The sequence below is a fragment of the Anser anser genome (assembly GCF_964211835.1).
Source record: "Anser anser genome assembly, chromosome: 2".
Taxonomy (NCBI): Eukaryota; Metazoa; Chordata; class Aves; order Anseriformes; family Anatidae; genus Anser; species Anser anser.
In genome coordinates this window covers 29,659,348-29,673,418 of record NC_139721.1, presented here as the reverse complement: position 1 = coordinate 29,673,418, position 14,071 = coordinate 29,659,348, and the positions used below count along the sequence as shown (strand labels likewise).

General features: G+C 38.1%; 1 protein-coding gene and 1 long non-coding RNA gene across 6 annotated transcripts in view; one reads left to right on the top strand and one right to left on the bottom strand.

The window, feature by feature from the left end:
- Positions 1–2,954, bottom strand: part of LOC310893832 — an 86,396-nt gene extending 83,442 nt beyond the window's left edge. For 4 of the 5 annotated variants that reach the window (XR_014579345.1, XR_014579346.1, XR_014579347.1 and 1 more), the window contains exon 1: positions 2,327–2,954. This is a non-coding gene — a long non-coding RNA (uncharacterized lncRNA). Of the gene's footprint in view, positions 1–618; positions 708–2,326 lie in introns of those variants that run through there. The other variant, XR_014579349.1, reaches the window with a different exon arrangement.
- Positions 1–14,071, top strand: part of LOC310893830 (uncharacterized protein) — a 141,487-nt gene that overhangs the window by 122,569 nt on the left and 4,847 nt on the right. The window contains exons 4-5 of the mRNA XM_083823261.1: positions 2,086–2,192; positions 2,976–3,034. Of these exons, the coding sequence (XP_083679387.1) occupies positions 2,086–2,192; positions 2,976–3,034 (166 nt within the window). The remainder of the gene's footprint in view (positions 1–2,085; positions 2,193–2,975; positions 3,035–14,071) is intronic.

Sequence of the window (14,071 nt, the reverse complement as noted above, 5' to 3'; positions counted from 1 at the left end):
GAGTCTGTACTTAACACTAATAGCAATGAAGAAAGTACAAGCGGTCTAACACTCATTCCAGTTAACTACACAGCTGCTGGAGGTGAAATGGTCCACTGAGGTCAAAAAAGACCCTGTTGGTGCACACAGTGATCTCACAAAGGTGTTTGGGATTGAGTGGCTGTAATTTCCTTGTTTTCTGAAGGATCCTCTCAGTTTTCACTGAGAGAAAGTAAATGCCTCACAAATTCTGTTAATTGAGTCTCTTATATTTTGTTCTGTGAATAAGATCCTCAAAGAATAAATACTTGCAGAAATCTATCTCCAAATTCCCATTATTGTTTGAAAGATGACTCAGAATTTTTCCTGTTCATTTCCTCTGTGGTGCGTTTTGCTAAGTGTGACATGGGTTAACATAGCTTAAATGCTGCAGTCTGGAATTATTCAAAATTAAGAACAAAGAATCCTTTTCTCTGGCTTAGGGTAGAGATAGAAAGCTTTAAATATTGAGCCAAACCTGAGTTTAATGACAACATTAGTGAACTGTTATCTATTCACGTTAGTTTTTTTTTCTTTTTTTTCTTTTTTTTTCTATTAACTATAAACTAAGCCGTAGCAATGATTACATTAGTTGCTTACCTTTCAGGTAAGTACATTTATCTTAGATGGAAATTCATGGTAGCTAATCTTAAAGATTTCAAGTACATCACTGGAATTTAGGTCACATCTTGAAAGAAAAATGAGTGTTAAACAAGAAGAGGAAATGACCCTTGCTCAGTAGCTTCTTCATCTGAAATTTCTAAAACTATGGAGGTTGTCTCCAGATGAGATACAATGAAAAGGTGATAAGTTCCTGAAAAAAAACACAATCAAACAACAGCAACAACAACAACAAAATCCACAACTGTTTCATAAGTGCTGTGGTAGAGCTGGAACTGAGAATTGACTGAAACTGAAAGCATATTGATATATATAACAGAGAAGTCTGTAGCTCAGTTTTACTAAGGCAGGTCATGCTTACTACATATTGGATGGGATGTGGACACATCCTATGGGGCCCCTTCCCTTCACAGTGGAATTATCAACCTGCAAAGGCAGGACTGGGATTTAGAGAAATAATTCTGAACCAAAATTAGATGATTGTTCATGCTAAAAATTGCAAGTTTTTCAAGAGTAAGAGATAGGTAAATTGAGATGATATGACCTTGTAGCTTAGACAGAGCAAGACATATTGCAGCTGATGAGGTGTGAAGCACCTTACCTGGCCTCAACTGAGAGCAGAGATGACTCCACTTAGGCTTTTATTCTGCAGAGTACATAGTGTACATATATTGAAAAGCAGAGGAGCGTTGTTCTTAAAGGATGAATTAAAGGAGAACTAAAATAGAGAGTACTTGGGGTCTGGAGATTAGTAAAACAGATTTCAGTGGCGTCAGGAAATCTTAAAGATCTGGGAACATGGGCATTAGAGGTGGTGGTAAGACAGCTAAGGTAACTGCTGATCCCCTTCCAGTGACAGCTGCTGAATATACATGCTCTTTTCATGGGGTCTGATTGCTGGAAATGGGAAGAGTGAGTGAGCGAGTTCTTGAAGAAGTTAGGAATAAGACTGGGAGTCCTAAATTTAGTGCAGTCAAGCAACAGCCCAACTTCCCTAGGCTCCAAAGACAGTGGGAAAATTACATCAAAGCAAAACCAGGGGGAAGGGCTGTAGCAGATTAAGGGCAGCCCTTCATCAAACAGAAACAATTATGAAAGGGCTTGTGAGAAGGGTGTTTTTTTTTTTTTTTTCCCCAAATAATTTATGATCTGAGTGACCCAGGTTAGTAAAATCTGATTAAACTGCAAATCTGTCACTAGAATTTCTCCAGGACATCTCGTACCTTATTTTCATGTAATCTCCTGTGTGGTTACAACTGCAGATATAGCTAAGGAAAATTGTAGAATGTTAATTCGTATATGTGTTTAGACCTGTAAAAACATTTGCTTATAGCTGTTAGCTTTTTGGTTTGTTTAAATTTGTTTATTTTTTCCTCACTCTTTTCTTTTATTATCATTTCTACCAGAAGCGCTGCCTAGTTGTGTTTTTTTTTTTTTTTTTTCCAGATTCTGTTGTGGTTTAACCCGGCTGGCAGCTAAACACCACACAGCCGTTCGCTCACCCTCCCCCCTCCCTCTCTGGGATGGGGGAGAGAAACGGGAAAGTGAAGCCTGTGAGTTGAGATAAAGACAGTTTATTAAGACAGGAAAATAATAATAACAATAATAATAATAATAGTGATAATGGTAATAGTATTAACAATAATAATGTGTAAGAAAACAAGTGATGCACAATGCAATTGCTCACCACCCGCTGACCGATGCCCAGCCTATTCCCGAGCAGCCGGCCCCCCCACCCCGGCCAGCCACCCCTATATATTGTTTAGCATGACGTCAGATGGTATGGAATACCCCTTTGGCCAGTTTGGGTCAGCTGTCCTGGGTCTGTCCCCTCCCAGCTCCTGCTGCACCCCCAGCCTGCTCGCTGGCAGGACAGAGCAAGAAGCCGAAAAGTCCTTGGCCTGGTGTAAACACTGCTCTGCAACAATTAAAACATCAGCATGTTATCAGCGCTCTTCTCATCCTAATCCAAAACATAGCACCCTACCAGCTACTATGAGCTACTTAACTCTGTCCTAACTGGAACCAGGACACTGTTAGCTTTTTGGTTTGTTTAAATTTGTTTATTTTTTCCTCACTCTTTTCTTTTATTATCATTTCTACCAGAAGCGCTGCCTAGTTGTGTTTTTTTTTTTTTTTTTTTTTCCAGATTCTTACTGCTTTACTGGGATCTTTTAAAGCTAATTGTTCTTATTTATTTATTTATTTATGCTGCTTTCATGGCAATAACATATTTTTTCCTGAAGTGAGGTGTGCATCAATGTATTTTTTTTTTCCCCTAACATTACTCCTTCTTTGGTAAATGGGTTATAAAAAAACTATAATTTTCGTTTCAGATGCCAGGAGCGAGTTGAAAAAGAAGGCTTTTTGCATACCCTGCTGCTCTGCCTGGGAGGTAAAAAGGGGTAATCTTTTTGCACACCACATGAAGCAGGTGATATTCTTTTGCTACCAGAAGGATCTGAAAACTTTGTGAAAATGGTGCTGTTTAATACTTTCCCATGGCAAAGGTTAGCTCCTACATGTGTGTGTTGGTTGAATAAAACATTTTCTTATTAAAGTGATATGCTTCAGAAGGATTTTGTAACTGATGAGAATGTAGGAAAAATACAGATTGCCACTGAATTTTTTAGTGACATGTCACAGCCCTAGCTGGCTGCTGCATATCACAAAATACAGAGAAGCATGCATAGTCTGTTCGAAGGTTGTTTATTTCAAAGGTGCAGACATTTAAAAGAGCTCTAAAGGGCATATTGTTATGCAGACTTTCAAGCATATTAAGTCTATTTGGAGAAATGTGATACAGATATATTGCTGGCAATGCACAAAGAGGTTATAGGCATGCTGTGTGCTAGACAATATGGAGTTTATAATATGGAAATAAAAATTGATTCCATGAATGCTTAATACTAATATATGCAGCCTTGCAGGACAGCTTTCTAAATTGAATTAAAAAATGCAGAATTTATTGCAACCATTTTGGACTTAGGGAAGCAACATGACCTTGTCATTTCTATACCCTCCTGATATGTATATGATAGGAAAAAGGAATTTCTCTTTCACTTCAGGAGCAGTTACTTATGGCTGTATTTCCTTCCTGACAAATAAAACTGAAATGGTAGAAGAAACCTTTTACCTGTGGGCACCTCATTCTTATTAATTCCTGCTATTTTTTGTCAGCATCAGAAAATATATTGTCAAAACTGTCACTAAAAATAAATTCAAGTGGAAGGTATTTAATTTCCCCCTGCCATACTGCTGACTTCATACATGTTCTCTGTCAATCAGAACAGGAGTCAAAATTCTCAATAAAGCAGAAGGAAACTTGCCACTTTTCTGATGTTAAAAATATATATATTTTTCCAAATTTTTTTTTTTAAATTATTATTTCAAGGTCTGGATTCCAAATGTCAGATATGGAAAATTAAATTGATTAGATCAATTAAAAAAATTCTCAACAACTGTAATTTCAAAAATATTCTTAGAAATTTTGAATCAGCATAGCTTTGACATAAAATATATTTATGTACTGATTAGGCACTTAAGTTTTATTTTCTCACAGACTTCACCAATTTTGCTGAAGTAAATCCTAGAGTAAGAGAATAATACATGTACTTCCCTGAAACAAATTAATGTGTGTGGTAAATGAAGGTGAAAGCTGCTCTTGAATCACAAAGAAGAAATGTGGTTGAGAGCTCAGTGAATAAGGTAGATACAAGAAGGAGAACAAGAGCCAAATGAGCTAGGAAAACAAAAGACAGCATGGGTATCACAAGGCTCTTCCAAGTGATTCAGAAGTTGAAAGCCTTAAAACCTGTATGCAGAGAAATATGAGAACAAGAAGACACTACTTGCTTATTTTATTAGATAACCTATTTGAATTACACTTTTTTTTTTTTTTTTTTTTTTTAAAGCTAAAAAGAAAGCACCAACAACAAACCAATTGACCACCAACAAAAAATATGCCCAATAAAACCAGATACTGCCTATTTAGGAATTAGTGGAATAAAACAAGGGAAATCTTGCACTGACCATGAAAGTCACCATCTCAGCTCTGCTTCTTGAGATGTGATTTGGATTATGTCTGGTTTCTGGAATAGGACCAATCATGGGCTTGACATTAACATCATGGGGATGAGAGAAAGCTCCAGGGAGACCTCCTTGTGGCCTTTTCATACTTAAAGGGGTCTTATAAGAAAGATGGATAAGGACTATTTACCTAGGTAGACAATGATAGGACAAGGGGGAATGGTCTTAAACTAAAAGAGGATAAATTTAGACCAGACATTAGAAGGAAATTCTTCACTGAAAGGGTAGTGAAGCACTGGCAAAGGTTGCCCAGAGAAGCTGTGGATGCACCAACCCGGAGGTGTTCAAGGCCAGGCTGGATGGGGCCTTGGCCAACCTGATCTAGTGGGTGACATCCCTGCTTGTGGCAGGGGAGTTGGAGTTAGATGATCTTTAAGGTCTCTTCCAACCCCAGCCATTCTTTGATTCTATGATTCTAGGATTCTACAATTCTATGATTCTATGATTAAAGTGCTAACCCAGCTCAGGGACAATTTCTGACTTTCTGGAATGGCAATCACAGCATATCATAAGCAAGGTTTTATTGCTGTCAGAATCCACACTGGAAAAATAGATGCTTCATAGCATCTGCTGCTCCATAAAGAGAAGCAGAACGCAATTAAACATGCAGCATCTTGCACGCTATGTACAGTGTTAATCTAAGCAGGTAAATCAGCTCAGCATGGTTAACAGTGTAGAGGGCATACAGTATACACATAAATAATAAAAGCAAGAAGACATCCTTTTGCAGACAGTGAATAATAATCATCAAAATGGACTCTACAAGGACAGGTTACTGATGCAAAAAGAAAGCAACCATAAAGCACCTACATGCCCCAGAAAACCAAGAGAATGATTAGGGTGATTGTTCCTGCTTTCCTATTCCCAAACTTCCTAGGTATTAGTACTTCATAAAATAGTTCTTCAGCTATTTCCATATGATTAAATTTTTGGTTATCTCAGTGCAGCAGGATAATTGTATTCAGATCTGCATGAATTTCACATTGCTATCTCCTTTTAAATCTGTAATATATATAACCATTTGTTTTCCTTTTAAAACAACAGCAAATGGAATAAAACTGTTGTCATCTGCTCAGATTTGAATTGTATTGCTTGCTTTGGCAAGAGAAATTAAATTTTACTGAAAATTTAACAAATAACCAAAATGAAGCCACAATAGATTTTAATTTTTTTCCAGAGAGTTGAAAAAATCAACTACAACTTTGTGATACCATTTGTTTATAGAATTTATATGACAATGAAAAAACCTTGGAACTTGGAACTTTTCTGGAATAAGTTTTAAGCTTACAAAATGGTTATTTAATAAATTTTCTTAATAAATCTGCACTGTAGCAAAAGAAAAAACAGCAAAGAACTCATCATGCTGGCTTTAATTTTTAGAGAATTTCTTATAGATGAGGTACCAGATAAATCACATTCTGGACCTACAAGTTTGAGAGATGTCACATCATATTCACCCCTTCAGTTAAGGAGACACAGATGAGACATCAGCTCCTTTGGCATCATGCATTTCAGATCTGTATTCAATTAACACAGACAGGTATGTGCCTTCATTTCTACTTGACTGCAAATATGATCATAGAATCATAGAATGGTTTGGGTTGGAAGGAACCATAAAGATAATCTAATTCCAACCCTCTTGGCATGGGCAGGCATACCTCCCACTAGACCAGGTTGCTCAAAGCCCTATCCGACCTGGCCTTGAACACCTACAGGGATGGGGCATCCATAGGTTCTCTGGGCAACCCGTTCCAGTGCATCACCACCCTCACAGCAAAGAATTTCTTCTCAAAATCTAATCTAAATCTACTTTTTTTTTTTTTTTTTTTTTTTAGTTTAAAACCATGACTCCTTTTCCTATCACTACACTGACTACACCTATCCAGCTTTCCTCTAGGCCCCCTTTAGGTCCTGGAAGGCTGCTGTAAGAGCTCCTCAGAGCCTTCTCTTCTCCAGGCTGAACAACCTCAACTCCCTCAGCCTATCTTCATAGGAGAGGTGTTCCAGCCCCTTGATCATCCTCGTGGCCCTCCTGTGCACTTGTTCTAGTAGGTTCATGTCCTTCTTGTGCTGGGGGCCCCAGAACTGAACACAGCACTCCAGGTGAGGCCTTATGAGAACTGAGCAGAGGGGGACAATCACGTCCCTCATCCTGCTGTTTTTGATGAAGCCCAGGATACGGTTGGCTTTCTGGGCTGCAAGTGCACATTGCTGGCTCATGTTGAACTTCTCGTCAGCCAACACCCCCAGGTCCTTCTCCTCAGGGCTGCTCTCAATTCATTCTCCACCCAGCCTGTATTTGTGCTTGGGATTGCCCTGGCCCAGATGCAAGACCTTGCACTTGGTCTTGTTGAACTTCATGAACATCCTTTCCCTCCAGATGCGTTGACCACACTGCACAGCTTGGTGTCATCAGCAAACTTGCAGAGCGCTTACTTAGAAACTCAGATTAGATGAAGCCTCACACAAGTTGAGGTGCATTGTTACCCTTGGGTATACTCCATTATTTTGCAGAAAAGTCAGGCCAAAAGGATGCCCACAATTACCTGCAGGGTCTATTGCCTTAAGTAAAATCCCTTATTGTCACAGCTGGGCAAGCCATGTGGCAGTGTTTCCTTCCGGTTTGATATTGGATACAAAATCAAGAGAAAGAATCTTAAACGCATCTTAGAAATTCTCATCAATTTCCTGTCCAAAGATTGCTTACCAGGATTGCTTACCAGAAATTACACTTAGTAGGTGGTATTCTAGCTCCCTTCAGCTTTTGGGTGCTCTTTGTCTGCACCTTCTTCAAAGGCAGCAACATTTACAATAACATGTTCAATTTTAACTTAATAATAAAAAAATATATGTTATGATGCTTTCCCAAATTTTCCATTTTCAAGTATTTTTTTATTATTTTCAGCAAAATTTACTGTGAGAACTGCTCTAGATTTTTTTTTAATTTTGTTTTGTTACATTTCTCTTCTTGCTTTTTTTGAGCATTGCTACTGTGCAAGATCCTACTTCCCTTCATTTACAGTCACAAAAATTTCAGTGGCCCCTTTATGACAATGTGTTTAGAAGATTGAAAATTGTTTAAAAAGTGAAATGTTAACATTTTAGGAAAATAAATTTTTGATTTATTGTCATGAAGATGAAAACTTCTGCTTGAACCATAAAACTCTGCAAAAATATGAAAAGCAAGCAATGATTTGCTTAAATTTTTTTGACCAGTTCTTCAATGTCAGATAGAATAGGAATCTCAGCAGAGACTGAGGTTTCCTGAAATATCTAATCCACATTTTTCCAAAGAATCTACTGCTGTAAGTGTATCCGTGGAGTAATTATTTTTTTTAAACCCACCCCCTTCTTTCAACCTCACAAGTTTCTTTGCATTATATGCTTACAATAATTATCTCTCAGTCCTCAGCCACAGACTGTTTCCACCCTCAGAAGTTCTTCTGACAGCATATTTGTACTGCTGCTATTGCACTGTCTTTAGCTATTTTAGGATTTTATATGACCACATATCACTGCTGTAGCTGAGCACATTTTCCATAACATGGTGGATGATAGTCTGTGATTCAAAAGAATTATTATGGCAGTGATAATTGATGTTTTATGGTCTAAACCATTGCCCTGATATGATTTTATTTATTTATTTTTTTTCTGGAGCAGTATGGTCACACATGTCAGGAATCTCTTTTATATATGACCAAAATGCATCATGTTAGAAAAAGTATCAGCTATTCATGGTTAACGCTAGAAGCACTGACATGTTTTCTGTTATGATGAATTTTCCCACTGTAGGGAAACAATATATAATATTATTTAAAGTCTATTATGGACAAGAATACGGTCTGCTAAAATAAGAATCAGCTGTAGATGCTGTACAAATGTAATCTCTTGATCTGTGCTCAGGTGCTCTACCAAGTGAAGCCAACTCCATCATAGGAGATGCAGAATTGCCTAACTTGATGTTTTTGGCTTCCACACATTTGTTTTGCCTCACAGATGAAAATTAGGTATTTCAGGTCTCTCAGATGATGTAAAATCCACTAACTGGAAGGATGAAAAGAACAATAATACTTACAATTGTAGCTTGAGGGTCGCATGTTTTTTGAATACCCCTATTGTTTTTCAGATAGGATTCAGCAAATTTTCAATAATATTTTATGCTCCACATTCATTATTATTCAAACTAAATAGCTTGTGGTCTGTGCATAATCTGGCAAATTAATCTTTGCATTATTGCAAGCAGTATGTACACATCTTGCAATATGGCATTCTTGTACTGCACAATAACCAGAGGGAGATATTTTTTCTTCCCTATATATTCCTGGAAATGAGGAAAGGAGACACTAAAGTAAATAATTTTCTGGCTGGTTTCACTCAAAAGCTCCAGTGGAATCTGCTGATAGCTTGAAAAGAACTTAATAAAAAGTTGGAAAAGGGGAGATTGAATAGGATAAGTAATAAGAACCAAGGTGAAGACAAGCCCTGAAAGATAAAGCTAGTGAAGTATACAGAGCTTCAACAGAATCCTTTGAATTAGTCTGCTCTTAAACCACTTCAGCTGAATGTGGGTCCTGGAGTGCAATTTGCAGTGATACCAAATTGATAGAAATTGTTTTTCTATAAAGCACCTTGGAGTGTTAGCTTTGATTAATCAGAAACAATTATCACAGCTAACAAAGCATAGCTACAAACACAGAGAAACCACAGTCACGGTGAAGTTCATAGCCTTCTTGCACCTAGACCTATGAAGTTCCACAGGAATGTAGTCTCACATACAGGACAATTTATTTTATATTATTGCTGCATGTATATATTTTTGAGCACCACTGTTATCAGGTGTCTGCTTCAAAACTAGAAGAGCTTAGTCACCCTTGGGGAATAACTTGGCTAACTTTTCCTAAACATCCAAGCAACAAGACGTAAAGGTTTCCTAGTGCACCTGGGCCAGTGCTAGGGCCCAAAGCCAATTTACAGATCTGGGGCAAGCCAGTGGAAATCTTAATTAAAAACAAATTATTCTCTTAGATGAGAGAGCGACTGGTATTCTGGGGACCAGGATTCTAGTGAACTATTTAATCATTTTTTCTTGTTTTCCCACTTTAAAATATTTCAGACTAAATATCACCTGGTGTGGAGGACTTTGTTGGATTCATAGTCTCTACAGAATTTACTTGCAGTAGACTCAATGGTTGATATCCCTGAGTGAGGGGGAAGTAACCCGCTTAACCACCTCAGGAACTGTGAACCTAAGTCCTGCCCCTCTGGATTAAGCTCAGAGATGCTTGCAAATAAACTGAACTTGTTGATAGTCTGTATAAATACAGTGAGTTATGGGCTGTGGCAAGTCAAGGTTGAACAGGAAGCTTATTCAGCCAGCTCTGCAATGGGAGAAGGATTGGTGGTCAGATGAAGGCAACAAATCCTTATAGCTCTGTGGCCCAGATCATGAGTCAGACTCTACATTAGCTGTTTCAGGGCCAGAAGGATGACCTGAATTCTTATTGCCTCTGATCAAGGGAACAATTACATCACTTGAAATGCAGGCTGACAAAGTTCCCCTGGGCTGTGCTTGTGAGCACTCTCTGAATGTTCAAGACCAGCTGCTGAAATGCAAGATGTAATATATTCACTTTTTTTTTTTTTTAAAGGCCTTCCAAAACAAATAAAAGATTGTTTTCTTATGAAGACTATCACAGCAGCTCACCTTGAAGACCTATTTATTTCTTTTCCTAAGTGCTATTGGAAATAACCCCCAAATACTGGATGTTATGGTTTTTATTTTGCAGTGAGTAAATGGAGGTATAGGGACATTAATATATAGTCCAGAAAATACTTTTTGAGCTGCAGAACTGATCTCTGGTGTACATGTCTATCATGGTGCAACCCAGCATAGAATCACAGAATCATAGAATCAAAGAATCATAGAATCAAAGAACGGCTGGGGTTGGAAGGAACCTTAAAGATCATCTAGTTCCAACCTCCCTGCCATAGGCAGGGACATCTCCCTCTAGACCAGGTTACTCAAAACCCAGCCTGGCCTTGAATACCTCCAGGGATAGGGCATCCACAGCTTCTCTGGACAGCCTGTTCCAGTGCCTCACTACCCTTTCAGTGAAGAATTTTTTCCTAATGTCTAATCTAAATCTATTGTCTTTGAGTTAAAGATCATTCCCCCTTGTTCTATCATTATCTACCTGAGTAAAGAGTCCATCTCCATCTTTTTTATAAGACCTCTTTAAGTGTTGAAAGGCTGCAAGGAGGTCTCCCTGGAGCCTTCTCTTCCTCAGGCTGAACATCCGCAGCTCTCTCAGCCTTCCTCATAAGAGAGGTGTTCCAGCCCTCTGACCATCTTTGTGGTCCTCCTCTGGACTCGCTCTAACAGGTCCATGTGTTTCTTGGGCTATAGGCCCAAAACCTGGATGCAGTGCTCCAGGTGGTTCCTCATGAGGGCAAAGTAGAGTGGGACAATCATTTCTGTTGATCTGCTGGTCACACCTCTTTTGATGCAGCCCAGGATGCAGTTGGCCTTCTGGGCTTCAGTTGTGCACTGCTGGCTCAGGCCTAGCCTTTTGTCCACCAGAACCCCCAAGTCTCTCTCTGCAGGGCTACTCTCAATACGTTCTTCTCCCAGTCTGTACTCCTGCCTTGGATTGCCCTCACCCAGGCATCCTAGGCAAGGAGCCTGCATGCCCTGTGCTCATTATGTGGTGTCCTGAGCTCCTCCAAATGGTGACACAAATACAGCTGCTGTTTAGAGAAGATATTTATCCTGAGGAGTGAACCTTAAACTCTTACTCTGTTCATCAAAGAGAAACTGCAACCACAAAGTGAAGAAGCCCTGCTCAATGCTCAGCACCTGTTTAAAAACAGCCAGTAACTTGTGGTGATGCCACCACCTGCTTTTTGCATAGCAGAAATAAGGAATGGGGTTGCAGCGTACCTTCACCCTACTCTAAGCCTGAGGATGTCTTTTGCCTCCTCTGAAAACCTCCCCACCCAGCAAGACACAGACAAATGTGGTGAGGGAGGGCTTACTCCTCCTTCCATTTTGCTGCAGCCATCACACTGGAAAGACAATGTTAGTGAAAGATCATGGAAGCACAGGAAAGGGCCAGACCTGCATCCTACACAGACAACAGCAGGGATGGGAACCCAACAGTCCTCTTTGGCAAAGACAGCCCTCACCATCACCGTCTTCTTTTCTTTCTCCTTTACCTTCTCATTGCTGTGAAGCAAGGGAGTATTCTAAAACCTGTTTCTGCCTACTTGCAACACATCTTTGACATCACATTTCACAATCCTGGACTTTCTTCTTTTCAGTTTAATTTTTATTATTCATTTATTTATTTTCCCTGCACTGTGCATCACCTCTAAAATCAGGAGCCAGACGTAGATTAGGGACTGAAGACTTCTTGCCTGTGGTGCTTTTCTTCCTTCCAGCCATCAGCCAGCCATTCTGCACTGTCCTCTGTGGTGAAGGTTTCAAGAAGAAAGCCTCCTGCCTCCCAGCTCCACTGGAGCAAAAAATGAGGCAGGGCTGATGAGGCAAAATGTGCAGGATGTTTTTTTTTTTTAAATTTTATTTATTTTTTATATATTTGTGTGTGTGTGGTAGTAATGCTCTGAGGTTAATCTCTATTGTATTAGGAATTGTATGCACCTCTAACAGTGATGTCCAAGGAAATGTTGACTGTTGCAGTGAACTCTGTGCAAAATGAAATAGCATGAAGGAAGTGCTGAGCAAAAAGAAGCAGGTTTCATTTCTTACTGAAAAGCATTGCCATCTCTGGAGAAAATTGATTCCTTCAACAGTTGAATCTACAAAAATGCATTAGGAATACAGGAAAAAAATCTCCTTTAAAAGCAAAAGCAGCAAATAGTAGTTATTTGGAGAGGTTTGCAATTTTCATTTTTCTTAAAAATGCAGTTGCAAATGAGTATATTTTTAAAATTGCAGAGAAGGCAAAATGAAGAAAGGTTTGAGATACAAAAATATTGGGATCTCTAGCTCATCCTGCTCCCATTAGTTATGGTTTAGCACGATGCATTATGTAAATACAGAAATGTGCCTTTTAAAACCTGAGTAAAGAACTGATCTGCAGATTAAGTAGAGCTATCTTAATAATGCACATTAAAAGGATGTCCTGTGTTGCAGGTTTAGATAGAGGGGAACAGGAGGAACTACTCTGGGTTTAATTTTTCAGTGCTTATTCCAAAAATAGATTTGTAGTAATAAATAAAGAAAAATGAAATTCAGAACTGATGTTGTGTAAAGTCTTTACTTTTAGTATGATTGTCCCTTATCTGCAGTTCTCTAAGGTACAGATAAAAATATTATGCATAATATTAATGACACATGACACACTTTTAAACATTTTTTACTGTCTTCTTCCTTTATACCTTAATTATACCATTAAGAAAGCTTTAGTATTTCTTTCTAGTAGAGAGACAAAACATCTGTATTTTCATTTTTAAAATATTACCTTTCATTCTATTTATCTTCTAAAAGAGAAATAATGAAGTACATTTATAATATGATGAGATAAGAAAATGCAGATAATATGAAAGGATATCAGAACACAGATATTTTTCCAGGTAGCTTATTCCACTTCAGAAAAAATACTTGCTGCTTTTGTATTGCTCTGTTTGTGATGTAGGATGTGAATTCGTTGGGATGGGATGCTGCTTGCAGTTCAAGCAGCTGGGATAGATGCTCTCATTTAATTTGATTTTATAAGCTTTGAAATTGTAGGCTGCTGGCATAAACAGTTGATCAAATTAAAATGGCTTCTTGAACAATAAAGAAACAAAAGAAACAGCTTTATCTGCCTATTATTTTTTAAAACATTCATGTGCTGAAGGAAAAAAAGACACAAACAGAAAACAGAAAAAATATAGGAAAGGAAATATAGGTGGAGGCAGTTTTGAGAAGGGAATTTTCCTATACACATTTTTCTCAATTTATAGATAGAGCAGTTGAACCAGATCTTTAAAAATCTGGTGACACTGATTACAGAGTAAAAGTGGATAAGCACTTTATAGAATGTAATTTACTCTTTGAACATTAATTTTATATTGAGGCAATATCCATGATCAGACTAAAAATAAATTACAAAATAAACTTTCTAACTAAAGGTTAGAATTACTGCATTTGGAGATAGATCTTTTATAGATTAATGACAAATCAGTAATTCCTGCTGCAGTATATGTGTTTCCTAGGTTTGAAAGAGGATCTTTGTTGCGTTTCACATCATAGCTTTTAAATATCCTAATTCTAATTTTAATCCAGAAAAAAAAAAAAAAAAAGGACTGGAAACCAAAATGATATTAATTCTCCAGGTTA